Below are 19,105 nucleotides of genomic sequence, written 5' to 3'. Positions count from 1 at the left end.
AGAGGGGGGGGGGGGAGACTAGAGATGATGGGTCCGGGCATTAAACGGACGCTAATACACTTAATAGCGAGTTTTCGTGCGCGTGTGTGCTCGCGCTCGGTCGAGTTGCGTGCGAACGTGGCGTGGGCGGGGCGCCGTACGTCAAAACACGCGTACGCACGCAACCTTATGTTCTCTTCTCCTTTCTCTCCGTCTGAAGCCCAGTTTTCTTTTTTGCCGATGATTCGGGTTGGCCGGGTGTCAATTATGGGGAGGATTACCTTTTTTCAAGTCTTTGTTGTGCACGTTATTTGATTCGTTCGATTTTCACAAAAACTTGAGTCACCTCAAACCTGGCTGTCGACGTTTGGCATCTCAAGTAATTTCAAACATATGCCGATCGACTATTACCTCAAGAGGATCACGCGCGTGGCAAAAGGACTCTTCTGCCGGAAATTTATGCAAAATCATGCGCGTTCTCTCGAGAGCCGCAACGCATACGGCTGAAATCGGTTCGCGACTCGACCATCGCGCTTTTTCGGGGTGAATATTCATATCGCCGCCGCGAGTTCACACTCGAGTTGAGTGATGATGCTCGAATCAAACGCACATCCCGCGTGTCCTTGCTCTTTTATGAAACTCCAGTGCCGTTGGAAGTAGCGCACTTCGATCTGAAATTCAAATTCTGTTTTTCTCGATCCGTGGATAATTGTCCGCGCGCTTCGCGAGATTTATTAACAAGGCCTTACGTAAATAAAACACTCGCAAGGATAACAGACGCGGCTGCATATAGCGCGCTTCTTACGCAAGCACCTGGAGCAACACGTCGCCGCGCGTCTATAGCCGCTAATACTCGCGCGCGCTTCGCTGAATTTTCCGGCTCCTCGGCGAGTGGCTTAATAAAGCGATATTAAAGCAGCGGGGGGCTCCCCGCCGAACTTTCCCACTCTCTTGCTCTCTCGCATGACCGTCCGTTCGGCGAAGCGAAGGGCTCGCTTTTCGTCGTTATTATTCATGCACACATCGCCGTGTCTCCGATGCTGCGCCGCATGTGTGGAGACAACACACTCGCTCGTTATTATCCCTTAATCCCGGTGTTTTACATGTTATGAGCGACGCCTGCTGCTCTAGACCTTCAATCTCGCGCATATTGCCGTAGCGAACTCGGACAGTACAGACACGAGCTTCGCTCGCTGCAGTGAAGAATCGAAAAGTCGCCGATAGTCCTTTTCGCAATATTAACCCGATCCTCCCCCCCTCTCCGCAACTCGCTCGTTTGAAACGAGTAGGATCTCTTATATTCTGCACGCAGCGCTGCACACGCATGACTTGCGCCCGAGCCGGCTCAGCGTCAGCTCGCGGAACAGATGTCGAGGCGAATATTTTATGCGCGGAGCGACAAACAATGCGCCGCACTGCGAGTCTGCAGCCGCCGTCATTATCGCGGATTCGCGACGCGTCCTTATCTCTCCTTTGGCTTCAGCCGCCGGCGCTGCCTCGCGGATGAGATTTTTTATTTTCGGCTCGCCGCGCTGCCGCAACGTTGTTATTACATCTCGCTGTGTTTCCGGGAGCTTAGAGAGGCCGCCACGCGTTTTTCTAACGTTCGTAAAATGGAGCGTGAAAGGGCAGGAGAGAGAAGCTGGCGCTCGTTAAAAAAATCATGTGTGTGTGTATGTAAAAGTATATACGAGACGCGCTCGACTGCGCGATTTTCGATTCCTATCGCGCACAGAACTCGAGAGGAGAGAGCTTCGGAGTAGAGGCTAGAAACTACTGCCTCTCGAGGGTCGTAAGTTGCGCAAAAAACCGACAGACAGACAGAGGGTGCGGCGTCACGCTGAGAGAGAAAGAGAGATGCCGAGAGCTTGCGGATATATGCGCGCGAGCGAAAAAATCTGCTAAACCGCAGGGAAGGAAAATCAAGCGCAGCGGCGATCCACTCAACAAGAGAGAGAAAGAGAAAGAGCACCCCCTGCCTCTAATGCGAGCCTGCGCTCTCTATCCTTTTCTCTGCTGCGGCTAGAGGCTGCTGTACTCTTTTTTTCTAGCTTCCTCGTGCATGTGAGTTTTGTCGGCGGTGGAATTAATAAATTTCCTCGCGGTTAGTTTTTCTTTAAATCCAGGACGGATTTCGTCCCTTCGAACAACGAGCGAGAGTCGCCGCGAAAGCCGGCATCTCGAACTCTTTAGCCTACGAGCGAACGAACAGCAGCGTCCGCCTCGGCCCTTAACTCGCCCTACGAACATACTCTCAACTCTTGTTCCCTCGGCCACTGCAGCAGCTACGGGGATTATCACGGGGTATCATATGGGGCCTCTCGAGTGCGAGAGCCAGAACTACCCCATGCTTATAGAGCGGCCTATATCGGTCGGCGCGCACAGAGCGGAGGAGCGAGCGAAAAGGGAGGAGAGAGCAAAGTGGAGCTCCCCGGCGAGAGTATATACCGCCAAATCCACCGCAAATGCTCTCAAGTACTTCTTCGGCGCGCAAGGGCGGACGCAGTACACCGGGTACTTGAACTAGTTGGGGACCACCGAGTGGCTCTGCAGAGCCGAGATTTCTCTCTCTCGCGCCCTTTCGAGTAAGCGTACGTGGCTCTGCGTGATGGTGCTGGTAGTGTAGGCTTCGAGGGTCTGCTGCAGCGCAGAGTTTTAAGAAAATGTGGGAGAGGATTGTTGAACTTTTTTTTAGTTGGATAGTGCGGAGCGCACCGGGGGCTATTTTCTCTATTGGCCAATTTTGGCGATTCGAGAGTTTCAAGGGGTTGTCGATGCGACGAACGAGTCATCTTCTACTTGTTTTATGAAAGCGAAGTGGGACAATCGGTAATAAATTACAGATAAAATCTCGATTCGCCAAAAAAGCCCGGCCGCGAATCTGTTGTTGTTCCAGCGTTAAAATTTTAATTACCATATCGGCCTGCGTGCGCGCGAGTACAAAAATTAATCAAGCCTCGAATTATGTTTTAATTTCCAGCGAGGCGCTGCGGTGTTGTTACGCGTACACGTAGGGCTATAGAGCCGCGCGCGTGCGAAAGCCCGCGGAAATTATTATTGGCATGAGTGTCACGCGCGCGTCATTTGCCAGTTTACGCGAGAGAGCAACGAACGCCGGCAGGCTCTGACGCAGATGCAAATGCGGGCCGCAGTCATTTACGCGATACTCATCATTTGGAATACTGATTTGACAGGCGAGACAGAGGGAGAGAGGGAGAAAAGGAGCCTCGATGTGCCTCAAGATGAAATTGATGTACATTATTTCGGGAAAGTGACCGCTGCTTTGTGGGTATAATTGTACATGTTTACAAAATAATCGCGGTGTTACGACTCAAGTCGCGACGAGGATCAGACTCATAAAGGTAGCCAAAATGAACACACCGAAAGCACAATCGCGTCTCTATAAATCCGTCAAAACAGCGTTTTATCGAGCCACGCGCGCGATGCCCATCGTACCGGCCATCTCTCTCTCTCTCTCTCTCTCTCTCTCTCTCTCTCTCTCTCTCTTTCTCTCTCTGTCTCTTCTCGCGAATGTGCATTTGCTCGCAACCCTCCTACACACGCACACAGTCTCGCGCACTTCTCTCTCCCTCCGTCGCGTCGCTGGATGTTGTTGCAAAATCAATAGAGGGGTGGCGGTGGCGTGTACTGCGCAAGCGCAACCTCCTCCCTCTCCACCCACGCCTCCGGGAGACGACGGACTACGATGGAGAGCGACCCCCTTTGCAGAGGCGGCCAGCGCAGGGTTGGTTGGTCTGTATGCGCGAAAGAGGCTGTCTCTGTCGGGTTGAGGGCTAGGCGCTAGCGATGGGCAGGTGCTGCCGCCAGCGGCGGAACTGCCAAGTTCGGTGGGAGGAGGAGGAAGTGGAGGATTGCACTGTGCATCGGGAGGCGGATGTTGATGGGAATTATTAGGTGATTAGGCTGATTAGGATGGGTTTTGTTTGTTTGTGTTTGACTAAGTTTGATTGAACGTTGTTGAACAGTGATGGATACAGATGTTTCTCGTCGCTGTTTATATCACGATGATGCGGTTTCCGCCGTTAACGTTTGTTATGCAATCAAATCTGTAAACTGATTCAATTTTACGAGAATATTCTTTTGATATTTACTATTTTTTTCTTCGTACGTTACGTGTTATGACTACCTACTGTTCACAATGTCTTTTTGTATACGATACTATACTACTCCTAATCAACGTAGCGGCATCGGCGATCCCAAAAAGAATCGAAGCCAGCAGCGGAAAAACATCATCGAGCGCAGCGGCAGCAGCAGCGTTAATCATTCAACGAAAATTTACGACCCCGTGGATTCGTAGAATCTCCCGCATACGCAGCCGAGCCATAAAAATCACCTCTCCCTCTCGAGCCGCCCTGCTGCACGCTCACTCTTTTTTCCCGAAAAGTCATCGGACTAGGACTTTAATCGTCCGAGCCATTGTCATCGAGGATATTCTCGAGAGATGAAGATAGAGGCTCGCGTGCTGGCATCGAGCTCGGATATATATTATATGAGCCCGATCGAAGATCAAGGTGCAAGATCGTCGGGCGCGGGGGGTCGGCCGGCGCATTTTCGGAGCCGGAGCGCGACGGTCGCGTGGCACCTTTTTCCTTCTGACAAAGGCGGCGACGGAGGCCACCGACAATGGGGTTGCGTCGAGAGAGAGAGAGAGAGAGAGAGAGAGAGAGAGAGAGAGGAGAGTTATAGGTAAAAGGAGGGAAGCCGATGCCGCGCCGTGCGTGCGCTTACGTCTTTTCGCCAGGTGCGAGCGACACGCGCACGCGCCTGCAGCCGAGCTTTATTTCTTCGAGACGCGAGGTTTTTATTGGTCGGAGAGTCGGGGACAAAAGTTTTCGAGGAATGCATGTTTCTCTTGCTAGGCAGATGCCGCTTAGGAATCACTGCTGTGTTTATACGTTTTTTGGGGGGAAGAATGACGTCGAAGGCAGTTGCTGTTTATGCAAAATTTAAAATTTTTCGCAACCGATCGTTCGATTTTACTTTTCCAGAAAAATCCGACGTAGAAAAACGATTTTGCGCAAATATCATTTCCCACATTTTCGACATTTCCACTTGGACTGTACTTTGAAAAAGGAGAAGAAACGCGGTAACAGCCGAAGCGAGAAGGAAGCAGCGGGGATTTAGGCTTGCTCTCCGCGTATAAGTCTTGAAAGGAGTCTCCCTCTCTCTCGGGATCCGCTCAATCTTCACGCCACCTACGATTAAAAGTGACCCCGAAACGACGCGAGACGCACGACACGAGAGAAATAGAGAGAGAGAAGAAAAAGTCCAGGTGTCACTGTGCAGGCTTCCTTTTTGTGTTGCGCCAGGGGCTTCTAACCCCGAGAGCGCGCGCGCGAGCTCCAACTTTTATTGAAAGCGACCGAGCGAGACAGACGCGCGCGCGAGGCTCAATAGGTGGATGCCTGCTGCGGGGAGCACGAGAAAGAGAGAGAAAGAGAGAGAAAAGGAAATCTTGCGGACGTCGAGTGGTGTTTTCGTAGCGAAGCTGAAATTCGGTTGTTGTGATTTCGGAAAAACAGAAAAATCCACGCGGCTTGTTTTCGGAGAGGGGCGAAATGGCGAATGTACATTGTATGTGGGTTTCCCTTTTTTCCGGCCGAAAATGCGATTTCTATGAGAAAGAGAGTGGCTTAAGTCGAGAGGATTTCCAAACTTGTTACGCGGCCCTATGAAAATACTCGTTTCACGCTGTTTACGCGCGCGAGAAAGAAGTCTCTCTGTCGCGTGTTATTGTTTTCCTTCGGCTTTTCCGGGGGGAGATGGATGCTGCCGGGTATTTTGTCGTGAGTCATATGTTTTCGAGAAATACATCGAATCTATTTCCGTTGAAACATTGTACGCAACCGTTATTGGTACGCGGCAGCGGTTTCCACATACGATAATGGTTATGATACGCCGAAACAAAGAAAAAATCCAGTCATTAGTCAAGATTCGAAAGATTGTATGCCGTTGTTTGTGTGCCTGCAGCTCCCCAGAGTGATATAGGCTTATCGCCTAATGACACAAGGATAATTCGATGTCGATTCGTCGCAATCGCGTATCCACAGACATCTCTGTTCTTCTCCGGCGCCATGAGTAAGATCGATAGGGACCTTGAAAAGCCAGAAAGAAGACAGAACCGCAAAGGCAAACTTATAGTTTTAACCCCGTTACGCCGGCAAAAGTGCGCGAATCGCGCGGGGCTCAGAGTGAGAGCTGCGCCAGTAGAGGGTGTGAGTGAGAGGATGCACAGAGAGAGTGAGTGAGCCGAGAGGAGGGCGAACTCTCCTCTGTCTCCTCCGACAAAGGACAACAGAATCTCTTTGTTCTCGCGGCTCAACGGCTTCTCTCTCGCGCTCGCGCTCGCGCGGCCACGATGTTTTATCAAGGTCACTCATTCAAAGGCTCTCCTACGCCTGCCTGTTGCGACGAGCCTGGCTTTTGGCCTCACTACACGCGTGCATTTAGCCTTTTCTTTTATCATAATCGACCGAACCCCTGTGAACTTGAAGGTTTTTTCATTTCAGTTTCGTATGTGTGGTTTACTTTCTTGAGGTTGGCTGCAGAGTGAAAAAATTCTTCTCGAAAGTTGAATTTCCGTTTCCGAAAATTCCACGAAGCGCCTTCAGCCTGGCCCAGGAAACGTCGGTCATACGCCTTACCTATTTCCAAGTATAACCCACAAACCGATCTTTTTTCTCGAAGGACGCGCGTCACCGTAGCAGAAGCTCATTTCCTTCTCATGCGCGCGGAGCAACGGATTCAGTGGTGACCGCGAGGTACACAATGCCGCAAATCCGCAGCTCTCGTAACACGTCTCCAGCGCGATGGGAAATCCATTTCTGGCGCATCGACGATACTGGTGTCAGTCTTTGCCGCGGACGTCGGTTCTTGTGTCGATCGTCGTTCGGTCTTCGAGGGAAAGTCGAGAAAACGACGTGTGCTAATAAACGAGTGCTGTGTGTGAAAAACTCGAATCTCCGTCAGAAGATTTACGTCCTGCCCATAAAGCACGTTAACGCTCTCGAAATCAACACCATCTACTCTCGCGATCTTATCTGTCTGCGATCGCTCGGCCGATTCCGTCGAAAACGATAATCCATCTTTTCCGCGCTTTCCACCGAAAGCCGTTAACACGAGCGTAGCTCATTTTTATTGCTCACTTAGAGGTCCCGAAAAAAAGTCGCGCAGAAGAAGAAAACGGCCACCAGTCCGACAAAGCCGCAGTAGGCGGAAATATAAATCTGAGCGGCCGTGGTTTACCTGCAATTACCGAGGACACGTCGAGAGAGAGAGAGAGAGAGAGAGAGAGAAGTCGTCGGCGGGTACAATGCAACGGTACCGGGAACAGCGATTCTTTCGCACCTCTCCGGGACTCGCGACCCCCGCGGGGTCCGCGTCGGACTTTTGACCTAGTGGGCAGTAGCTCCAGGGGTTGTTACGACTTTTCCCGGAATGCCAGCCTCGATGCGGGACGAGGGTTTTTATTTTAGGACAGAGAGAAAGGGAAAGAGACGTTCGTCGGAGGGGGTGTGTTGCGAACGCCGATCGCATTTGACGCGCTGCCCGTGAGATTTTGCGCTGATTCGAAAATTGTTCTCCAATAAACCGCTTATTATATCTGAGCATTCTTCGGAATTACCGTTATTTTCTCCCGCGCGAGTGAACAGCTTCGAGAAGTGTCAATCAGCATCCTTCACGTTTCGTTACAAACTACTCTCAACAGATTTCTGTATAGCCTTACTTATGACACGCACTTGATCTCCCAGTCGCACCAGCGAACCTTCTCAACGCCGAAAAAAGAGAGCTAAACCCCGAAAAAAATCGTCTCCTTGAACTTCGATCCGCTGCTTTTGAGAAAGAGAAGCGCAGCGGTGCAAGAAGATCCGCCGATCTGTGTAACACCTGAGAACGCGCGTTTGAAAGATCTTTGCGCACCTTAAAATGCGGGACTCGTTATTGCGTGTAGCTCCATGCGCAGATCCATCAAGAGATTCAGGGGCAGCAGTAGCAGCTCTTTGTCAATGTATGCGTTGGATTTGTCGCGTCGAGAAAAGTGACACCTGGCGCAAACCCTCCCACTCTCGGCTGTCGCCTTTCTTCCCCTCGGCATCTGCTATTTATTATACGTATCTCGAGCTGGTCGTGTTTAACGATCTGCTGGATTTCGATTAGTTTCGTGTCTCGGATATTGAGAGGCTTGTGTATTTTATTATAAATTATTGATGTTATTTCCAAAGAAATGTTACGAACGAACTGCATACAAATGTTAATTCCGAACGTTATCCATGTGTATGAGGTACAAGATACCGCAGTGTTTTGTCTCGTAGAATAAATTCACTGCCCAGTAAACAATTTCCACGGAGTGACCGTGATGGAAGATAATCTCGCGCAAAGTGACTATAATCTCGGATGATTTTTATTCGAACTTCCCTAGAGTTAGCTTTCTTCCTTCGTGTATCACGACTCATCGTACAAGTTATGGTTCCTATTTTTCTCGCTCAGCACAATTTAATTCGAATGGAATCCTAAAATCGATTCATACCGAATACATTTGAAAATGACTGCGAGCAAAACGACAATGCTAAACTCCAAAGCCATACTTCCTAAACATCCTGCACGGCATAAAAGCTTCCCTAAAAACGCAGCGCATAGCAAGTCACTTCCCAAATCTTTCCAAAAATCCAGCAGCTCGCCGAAAGCGTCACCAGACCTCCCCGATCCGCGAACAAAGGGACGAAAGCCTCCAAAAAATCCACCCCCACGCACCGGATGACGCAGCAGGGCAAATTCGCTCGCACCTCCGCCTAATCATCGAGCGCGGACGTTACCGGGCACCTTTGGCTGTGCTATGCACTCGACAATGCGCGCATTATGTCCACTTATTAAAATATCAGCTTTTCAGCGCGCGATGACGCGGTAAAAGTGCAGCGCCGTCTTTTCTCGCATTGTCGAGTGCTGCGAGGCTTTCACGCCCTGGGGATCGCTACAGTCGCGTGTCGTTTTCGTTATTTGCTCTGCGCTAGGATAAGGAGGAAAAACGCGATGCTTATCTGGCGGACGTAACTTGTTGCTCCGAGAGAAAGAGAGCAAAGATCTGTGTGGGATAATGAGACTAACGGTAGGGCCAGACTTTGGTTTTGTCTACGTTTTCTTCGCGGACGACGGCTTTGAAAGCGGAGCATATTGTTCGGGGGAACGGACCACGATCGCGCTTTGATTGTATTGGAGTGCTGAGAGGATAAATGGCGCTTGATGCTTCCATTGAATCGTGAACTTTACTGATTATTCATATTTTTCTGCATGCGTCGGCTGAAACTTTCCATGGTGTATCGGCGGGTAATTAATAACTTCGTTTGAAATCGCTGGCTAGTACTATTGAGTGATGGCCATTAATAATCATTTACAATACGATTAGAAAATACTTCGGCGATAATGGCCGTCACTGATATCGTTTATCTTCTACAATTCAAAATGAAAGCTGCACGGCAGCAGCAAAAGTCAAAATCACACCAGCCCGCTGTGTCGCAAACAGCCCATTCCCCGTAAACTTGTCCCAACTCTGCTGGTCCCTCGGGCTCATCACTCGCCTCGTCAGCGCGCGGTAGCGTCCAGTACATCGGGCGACAGTCGAAAAAGCGTCCTCGACTCCTCCTCCCTTTTTTCACGCTCGCGTGCTGTGCCGTAGAGAAATCCAGGTGTCCGCTCGGGGGACCTTCAACCCGTCGCGTAGGAGGGGGAGGGGGCAGGTGTGAGCAGGCCCCCGCATCTTCGGACCCCGAGCTCCGCAGCTTCCCTCTCTTGGGGGGATAGAGGCGCAATAGAGCCAAGCTCGTCCCGCGGGGCTCGGGGATTATTTGCAGCCGGAGGTGGAAGCGGGTGGCGTGACGAAGTGGATTCGATGGAAGTGAGGAATCTTGGGACGTTGTTTTTTTCTGGATTATCGGTCCTTGACCTCCCAGCTCTACTTCCAGTTTTACAAAGTTTCCATAGTTTCAGAAAGTCGGGGCCGCAAAAAAGTAAAGAAGGTTCAGGTCAAGAACCCGCGATACCAAAGTCATAAACAAGTGGCTGAAACATTTCGGGTCTATTAGTTACGCCACCAGTAAACGGGTTGACACGAGACCGAGTCAAGGACACTCGTGTCGCTTTCACTCTTGGAAAATGCCTTTTCCATACGATCGGTCGGACGTGTCGAACTCGCTCTTCTTGTGCGAGCAAACGAATTTTCTTAACAGCCAAGTTAATGATCGAAAATTATTCCACGTATTTATCGCCAGAAATACCCGTGAGAAACACGCATCTCCGAGCAAACATTTGACCTCATTTGTCCTCGTTAGGTAGAGTCGACCAGTCTCATCGCGTATTCCGTCAAAAATCTCAAGCATCGACGCCTGAGAGTCACGAGCGACATCCTCCATTAGACTCGAAAAGCAAACGAAATGAAAAATCGCGTTGCAGGTATATCCACGCTATACGCGTCCTCGTCGATCTCGAGAGAAAGAAAAGCTTCTAATCCGCCAAAGAGGCGGAGAGCAAAGCCCGACGCCTCGTCTCATCCATCGACGGAACATCGGCGATATTTTTTACGCGGTAGCGACGGGAAATTCATTAATAATCTCTGACTCGGCGTTTATAATAAATAAATCTCCTTCGGGAGAAGAAGGGGGAGACTCACCTGCGCGATTCCGTCGATCGCTCACCGCGTGACACGATGAAAGAGAGCCGCCGCGAGCGGCCTTTTTTCTTGATGAAATCCGACTCGTTTCTTCGGCTTTCTCGGCTGTTATGGCACACCTATATACCGACTCTACGTGCGACTTATCGATCGTTCGGATTCCAGAGTCGGGGGAGGATTTGTAACTCCAATAATATTACACTGTCTTTAGAATTCCAAAATACGTTTCAGCTCGTGTATACAAAAGCGATTATTTCGCAATAGCCCGAGCTCTCGAAAGATGCGCGCACGAATAATCCCAAAACGCACAAACAAGCTTTAGGGTCAATTACCTATCAAAGCCCTTTCATGCGGCAACAAAGTCCTCCTTTTCCCTCGTTCACCGAATTAGCCACTGCTCTACACTCTCGAGAAGTCGAACGTCCTCTCCCACAGTGGCATCGCATACAAAAGTGAAAACATCCTTCTCTCTCATTGTAGTGCAGCCGAACCGCGTGGGTATACGTACTTCGCGAAAAAAGGCGACGCACACATCGGCCTAAGGCCGAATAGCCCTAAATCAGGTTTCCCTTTTTGCGGTGTGTTATACCGGGGCGACCCTCTGGGATCGAGAAAGTTTCGGAAAATTTCTAAACACCCCGTCGTGCCATTCGCCTACGTGGACACATTTATTTGGCTTTGAGCGATTTGCTCTTTCAGCCGCACGGGTCGGTCGCATCTTCCCATTCTGCCGCGCGACAAATGAACGAATAATCGTTCGCTGTGTGCTGTGAGGAGCCGATCGGTGTTGGGCTGTGGGAGAGTGTGGAGAGAAAGCGGAAGTGGCTTTTGAGTGGTCGCGGTGAGATCGATGGGCGCAGGAATGATCCACGTCACGGAAGTCTTCTGTTTTCGTTTATAAATCATCGAACTTTTGCCCACGAATAATTTTTTCTCGATTTCGTTCCCCAACAGCGCGAGCATTATCGAGGAGACCATTCTGCGCTTCGAAACTACACGCATCCAATTTCCGAGCTTTTCAGCGGCTAGCGCGTGAAAACCCTGCGCCTTTAGGTTGGAAAAGCCCCGCGCAAAAAAGCCCGCGAGGAGGAAAGAACGCGAAGAAGCCGATTATTCAGCCGTAAAATATTTAACGAGTCCACAGGGTCGCGCTTCTTTGTAAACGGCCGCATGAATATCGCAATAAAATATCTCCGCTCATAAATAGGCCGCCGCCGCGCGTATATAAATCCGCGGCGCAGCATCAGTCGCGCGTGAATGGATCCGAGGAACCATAAAAGCTGGCGTTCGCGCTTTTCCTCGGAGGTGCGCGAGGACGGCGAGGAATACAACACTGATAATTTCCCGTAATGCCGAGCGCGAGCATAACGCTTAATTTTAACGCCCCCCCCCCCCCGGCGCTGTGTACGTCGTTACGCGTCTCTCGCGTTTGAATTTTTATGATTTTTTTACGTTCGATCGCTTCGGGGGCTTTTATTCAAGTGCTCGCTTTCTTTGCTTTGTTTCAGCTGAACGCGATGTTCCGTGCTACGATGTCTCCGCTACTTGAAGGCTTTGAATATCAGTGAGTAATTCTTGTTCGATGCATGTATTTTTTGGAAAAATATTCCCCGTCCGAAAAAAGCGAATAAAGCCCCAGTCTTCCGCACGGCGAAGACACACGCGCCAATTTTGAGACGCGAGAGAAAGAGAGTGAAAAGCAGCAGCAGCAGCGGCGCCGCGCGAGTGGATGCAAATGGGACGAGGAGGAGAGAAGCGGAACACCGCAGCGAGATGACACTCGCAACCTCGCTAATTGGGCCCTCGAGGTGACGCTCTCGTTTGCGCGCGAGCTTCCTCCGCACCCGCTGGCGTGAGGATAGTCGCGAAAGGAAAGGAAGCGAGGAGAAGGGGCAATTGATGCCGAGATGTGGATTTCATTTCGGCTGCCGGCGGACTTGGAATTTTTAGAGTGAGTCACTCGCTATACCGTCCCGAAGGTAGATTTTTATTCAAGGCGGCGTGGCTGTAATTAAATTTTGATGGACTGCAAATTGAATCGACTTGCGCAAAGAGAGCGATGCGATGATTGATTCATGGAATGTTTGCCGATGTATTGCGACTTTTATGCGTATAGCCTTCGACTCGAGTTGCAGGTGACGCATATCTGCTTCGCTGTTGCGGCGCACTTTCCTGCGCGCGCGTTCGTATCAGCTGCGGTGACTGTTTGTTGACATTTCGAGCCGTAATAGCGGACGCAGTTTTTTTTTCTCGTCGCGATTACTAATCTGGATAGGAAACGTGAAATAATTGACCAAGAGACCCATTTAGCTTAAAAAATCAGTATTTTATATAAATGAAAGTATAACGATTGTATAAAATAACGCTCTCTGAATATTCAACGGATAAGTGTTACAAATTGAGTGGCAGAGGTTAGCGATAAATAGTTACTTGTCAGCTTTTCTTGGATAGAGATGATAGAAAGAGAAAAAAATTATCTTGTTTGCTGTGCTCGAGTACATGTTGATAGTACGTGTTCTTTTGCAACGTCGGTTAGGTTTTTCCCGAATTCCAGATAGATGATGCTGGTTCATAAATTAGCGGCGCCTCGGCTCTTCTACGCGTTGATACACGTACAGGTGTAGCCCAAACTCGCCTCGGACTTGACACAGATTTTGTTGCCGAAGAGACACTTGGTGCTGCACAGCGCATTCTGCGCTCCGTTGCACGGCTCTCCGAAGATCTTGGGGATCACTGCGCAAACGAAACAAAAAGAGTTGCATTATGTTTCAGAATTTCGAAATCTATAGGTCAAGCAAGAATTTAGAAAAAAATCTAGTATGCGTGACAGGCTAATCGTAGAGTTCGCGTTATCGTGCCAAGTACAAACAGAAACAATCGTATACCGGTACTGTCCACAAACCCCGTATGAAATCGATAAAAGCATCCCATAATCTAATGAAAACAGTGGACTCACATTGAGCGGCGCTCATGGTAACGACGATCAACAGCATGAAAATCAGGAGCTTCATATCGGCAGCTGCACTTGAGAAACTTTTTACCGGACTTGTTGTAGGCTCGAGAACTAGCGACGTACTGATAATTCCCGCCACTGAGACTCTCGTTATATTCGTCGCTCGAAATGTGCTCTCCTCGGACGATAAGACGCAGTATATCGCGACGCGAGTGCTTGTGTTAGTGACCGCTGCCGCGTGCGCGCGCTCTCGGCCGAGCGTATCTGGTGCGTGAAGCATTCGGATAGCGTTGCGGACGATATGGTAATTTGTATCGCGATGACCTGTTTGCCGACGGTAAATCGCTTTCCGACTAGCCGCTTACGTGAACTTGTTTGCTCTCAGCTAATGTGAGTCGTAGGGAAGCACGCGTCATATATATATATATATTTTTTAATTGCTCTCTGTTCAGATTACGTTCGTCATTCGCGCTTATAGGCTGCGGTCGAACTTACAAAAAGAAATGAAGGCTTCCGGTATAAACCGAATTTAAATTAGAAGATCGGCAAATTGCGTCTGTGACATCTATAAGAGCCGCTCTAATTTTACGAGCTAGATATTGTGATAGGGACGAATTGAAGTCGTGTCGGTATAACGATCCGGCGAGTGAGGTCATCGTCAAGATTGTGTCCCGCTCGGGCACAGCAAATTGTTTTCATCGCATCGTACCGAGTGATCCACAAAATCATCGAGTTCAAGGTCACTAAGCACACGCGCGCTCGCGAGCTCGAGAGAGAGAAAGTTTAAAGTTTCCGAGAACTGAAACATCTCGCGCCTACGCGGCTGACCTCGTTTCCTGCGCGCGATTCTCGAAAAGAAACTCGCGACTATAATCCAGGCAGTTATCTCTTCTCGGCGAATTCCAAATCCGCTCTCTCGCCGGCAAAAAAGCTCCAAGGCGTCTGCATCCCCCTCGCGCGCGTATAGGTACACAATGCACGCAGCTATCTCTCTCACTCCCGCGTATACGTGTATAACCTATAAGCAGAGCGACGACGGCGTCGCATAAATACGCGCATTAACCGTCTCTAAAGCCACTCGTTATTTCGCCCTGCTCGCGCAGGCATTATCCAATTTTCCAAGCAGATATTTCGCGATATAATAATTGGGCATTCAGGGGAGGCGCTCGGGCGCAGACTCGCCTCTTTTTTTCATATCATCGTCGTTATTATAGTCGCGCGCGCTCGCATAAAACATTCTCTCTCTTCCGCTGCTCTCGTTTCTCTCCTCTTCCTACTTTTTCCTCTCTCGTCTCGCGTAGCGGGGGAAGAAGCGACTCGAGGCTCCAAAGCGTCACTAATTATTGTCGGGGGGTATACACCGGCGCAGCGCAGCGAGCGGCAGAGCGGTAATGAGTTCGCGATGAGACGAGACTCGAGTCTTGAGCCTTTAAGGAGGCTTTAGCGTCTTCCGCGACGAGCACTCTATTCGGGTTTTACCTTGTTTCGCGATGTCGAGGGCTCGGTTGCGCGGCGCATTTTTTTCTTCTCTTTTTTATTAATTATAATTCTCGGGGATTATTCAGCCGCGTATACCCGCGCTGCTCCTTTTTCAGCGACGCTTTTTACGCGATGGGCGACGGCGTTTTTCTTTCAGCGAGCGTTTTGGCTCGAGGAGCGCCGTCTGCGCTTTTCTCCGTTTTTAAACAATCGGAATTTTTTTATCATCTCGAAAAAATCTCTCGCAATCCGTCTTTCCTGTCTCTCCCTCGAAAATCCGACGACAATGAGATTAGACTCCTCGGATTTTCGAAAACGGTTTATTAGACTCCCGGCTCTATGGGTATACGTGAGAGACTGTCTCCGCCCGGGGGGAAATGGCGCAGTCAATACACACGCATAAAGAAATATATATCCCGCGACTGCGCGTCTCTCTTTGATTGACAGCTAGGAGCGAAGCAACTCGCCCCTTTCTTCCGGAGCTCGTCGCGCGTTCCTTTTTCCCGATGCTCCCCTTGGTCGCGGCTCTATTCTTCATATACGGCGCGGAGACTAGATGAGCAATGAAACCCCCGCGCGCTCGGATTCCTGGAATTTATGGGAGATATATCGCGAGAGAATAAGCTCCGCTGGAGATATCGCGCGAATATTTCGATTTTAATATACTTTTTCCATCAAACTAATTATTTATCGCGAAAATTTCGGTCGCTTTTATTTAACGAAGAATTATTCAGCACAGAGCCGAGAAAAAAGAGCAAAATAAACAAATCGTCCCGGCATATACCTGCCGGCAGGGCGATTGCTCTCGGGGCCCGCTCTACTCGGGCTTTAAAGCCGCTCGCGCGAGAGAAAGCGCCGGCATTGTTAGCCGGGAAATACGAGATTATCCGCGCATTGTCGCGCGCTCGCGCCAAGAAGACGAAGGGGTAGAGAGAGCCAGACGCTGCGCACGCACACAAAGATTAGCCCTGCCGGCGCGCAGTTTATGCCAGTGCGACGGCGAGTGTACGTGTGTTATGTAACATCAATTGATATATCCAGCGCGTGCGTCTGTCGCCTGAAAAGCTCTATATAACGCACTTTCTTCTCTTCTCACACTTTTTTTGGCGGGTCGATCTTTTTTTCCTCGGATGACACTTTCGGCTGATGTCTTCTTTGTCGACACGGGATTTTGATTGAATCGGGACCGGCGGCTGCATTGTGCGACGATTAACTCGGAAAATTCGGCTGAAGGCTCGCGTCCCGTGTGAAACTGTTATTGGCTTCCTGCTTCTTTTTTTAAATTTTATCGAGGGAGATGGATGCTCGCTGCAATGCGCACAAGGCACTCGCGGGTTTTTCCCTTCATCCCCGATTGTGCGTCCCAATTAAGTAACAAGCAAACGGGCGACGTCGCGCGCGTCATTCTCGCTAATTGTGGCGACAAAGATCGCTCGCACAGAGACGATGTAAACTCTCGGCGTACGCGTGGGAGGTGTTATCCTACTTGACCAGGCTTCCTCGCTTTTGTGCGCGGGTGTGAGCCCGTGAACTCGCGCGCGCTGATTGTGGCTGCGAGGAGCTTTTTGTTCTCCTGCTCATACGGCGTCGTTTAATGAGGTGCCTCTTACTTCGTCTTTATCCCCCGGCACTGATTGCTGCTCATTTTTGAGTGTTCGCGAGCAGCGAAGCTTTGCGTCTAATTTCGAAATAGATACTTGGTCACGAACCGTCGAGAGGATTATTATTATTATTATTACCCGTAATTCGAGAAATCGAAGTATGATTCACACGGCTCATTATGCGAAATCACAACGTATATGCACATTCCCCGCATTAACGCGATGACGCATATCGCGCGTACAATAATCCGGTACGCCGGGCTTTCAAAGCTAATTATCGCCGGGCGTTCTCTCGTGTATAGGCCTATATCTTTCACGCAATCCGCGGATGCGCGTTCCTCTCGTCTAAACCCTCAAACGTCGGCGGAGAATAAGGGAGCACACTGTGCGGCGCGCGAAGCTCGCTCGCTCGCGCATGAAAAACATCAAATCCGAATCGGCAAAAAGAGAGGCGAAAAGAGGCGACAGGCTTGATACGGGAAAAGAGAGCAAAGGCCTAATGAAATTCGCTGCGCATTCAGGGAGTCACCGACGCGCTTCTCTCTTCTTTCAGCGCGGAGACACGTTAATTAACATGCCGATTCTCGCGCGCGCGCAAGCTACTGCTCTTTTTTTTTCACCGCTAGTCCTTTTGCGCCTGTGACTGTGCAGCGCTTGTAGAGGGAAGTCCCGGGCTGCGGAGCGAGAGGCGCGAAATTCAGGCGCTGAGCTACTCGACGAAGCGAGCGACTGACTGCACTCGTGAGCCGAGGGTTATAAATACGCAGGAGTCGCGCGATGCGCCCGGTTGGCTGAGATGAAAGTGTTCGGGGGGTGGACTGGCGAGTGTGCATGTCCTCTGACGGCTGAGTGTAGAGTGCGAAGGCTACGATTTTCTTCTTTTTTGACGTGGATGTGCAGGTATATGCGAATCTTGGAGACATCGAAAGCACTTCGATCGCTTTACGACAATCGCGCGAAAGGGCACACAAGACCCATCGAATTATACAGCCAAAGAAACGCATAATATAATTAGGGCGTCCCTGTCGATGGTGAGCATTCACAGCGTCGCGTCTTGCGCGGATGTGCAGCGCAGCGACGGAGGGAAACTCCGTATACACACACAGAGATGCGGCAGTTAGTAATTAGCAGCCGCGAGCATTGACAAATGAACTAATTACCAGGAAGTAAACACACGCGTCGCGATGAAGCGCTGCTATTTTTCCTCCGTTTTTCAAATTTTACATTTCAACTTTCAAAAACACTGCCTAAAATTTAAACCCGGTAATTTTCCTCTCAATCCCTTTTCAAAAAATTAAACCCACAATGCCGGCAGCTCGGAAAACCTTTTAACGCAGCCTAAACATTTTCGCAAGCTCGGCGGGCGCGAGGCAAAAAAAACGGTCGTAAAAGCCGCCTTATAATTAGTATGCGCGTCCGCACGTTACGCGCACAAACACTCGTCCTCCTCATTTCCGTAGCCGCGTGTCGCGCTTCGCACTCTCTCTCTCTTTCTCCTGAAAGCCGGGCCGTGCGTGACTCGTGAAACGGCACGGCGACGTCGTCGCCGAGGCGGAAGTGTCGCCCTTCGCACTAGAGGAAGTGAGAGAGAGAGCAGCTCTTTTTCTTCTCTTTCGCGCCCCCTTTTCGCGAGAAAGCAGCGCGCGCGGGTTTTTTGAAAAGAGCGCGTCGATGCGTCTCCGGGATGCGTCGGCAAACTACTGGGGGGGGGGGGGTGCAGCAGCAGCAGCTTTTAGCTTTATTACGCGGCGCGTCCCGCGCTGAATTTCGTCGGCGTTTTATGCGTCGTGAATGCGAATTAGTCTGCGAGGGAGAGAAGGTGTTGCCTCTGGGAGCTTCGCTGCAGGGGTGGGGAAGTGTTTGCTTTGGTCAGTCAGGCTTGGCTTGCTTTGGCGGATTTCTTCGACGACTGCTCTCGCCGCCAGAGGAGAGCTTGAAGGATTTGATCGCGCCGATTGTGCGGCTGAAGAGAGGAGATAAAAATATTAATTTCCAGCGCCACGTTTGCATCAAACGCTTCGAGTAGTATACGCGCCAACCCCGCATCCCTTTGTACCCGCCAAACGCCGCGCATGTATCACCCACACGCATGCCCGTCAGCTTTCAACCCCGTCATTATATACGCGAGCTCCACATTTTAATTAACTCCACATACCCGCGAGTGAGCGCGCGATGCCGGAATGCAGCGCGTTTTCTTTAAATAAATCCGAGCACACAAGCGCCGCTGTGTCTCGGCCGAGCCCCATCCTCGCATGTAGCGTACTGTTTGCGCATTCAGGGTTTCTCCTTTTTCAAACGCTGCACTCCCGATCGCATTTCGCGCAAGCGCGCATCAATCGGCTTTCAGCGCCAGCTACAGGCGCGCCCGCATTTTCGCGCAAACTCCCGCTACATAATGTACAACGTGTGTGT

The 19,105-nt window shown here is 50.4% G+C and overlaps 2 protein-coding genes across 4 annotated transcripts in view; one reads left to right on the top strand and one right to left on the bottom strand.

Moving 5' to 3' along the window:
- LOC100113985 (transcription factor Sox-2) overlaps window positions 1-19,105 on the top strand; it is a 306,878-nt gene that overhangs the window by 62,261 nt on the left and 225,512 nt on the right. For 2 of the 3 annotated variants that reach the window (XR_004345063.1, XR_001729193.3), the window contains one exon: window positions 12,169-12,224. The exons of the other annotated variant lie outside the window; for it this stretch is intronic. The gene's annotated coding sequence lies outside the window, so the exon portion shown is untranslated. The remainder of the gene's footprint in view (window positions 1-12,168; window positions 12,225-19,105) is intronic. 3 annotated transcript variants of the gene reach the window in all.
- On the bottom strand, window positions 12,966-14,000 carry LOC100122415. Its single transcript, XM_032600917.1, has 2 exons — window positions 13,617-14,000; window positions 12,966-13,393 (listed from the first exon to the last, which is right to left on the bottom strand). The coding sequence occupies exons 1-2, from the start codon at window positions 13,891-13,893 to the stop codon at window positions 13,257-13,259; spliced, it is 414 nt and encodes a 137-aa protein (XP_032456808.1). The 5' UTR covers window positions 13,894-14,000; the 3' UTR covers window positions 12,966-13,256.

This window comes from Nasonia vitripennis, chromosome 5 (assembly GCF_009193385.2).
Source record: "Nasonia vitripennis strain AsymCx chromosome 5, Nvit_psr_1.1, whole genome shotgun sequence".
Lineage (NCBI taxonomy): Eukaryota > Metazoa > Arthropoda > Insecta > Hymenoptera > Pteromalidae > Nasonia > Nasonia vitripennis.
The sequence above is the reverse complement of the archived record's forward strand: the minus strand, read 5'-3'. Positions and strand labels throughout refer to the sequence as shown.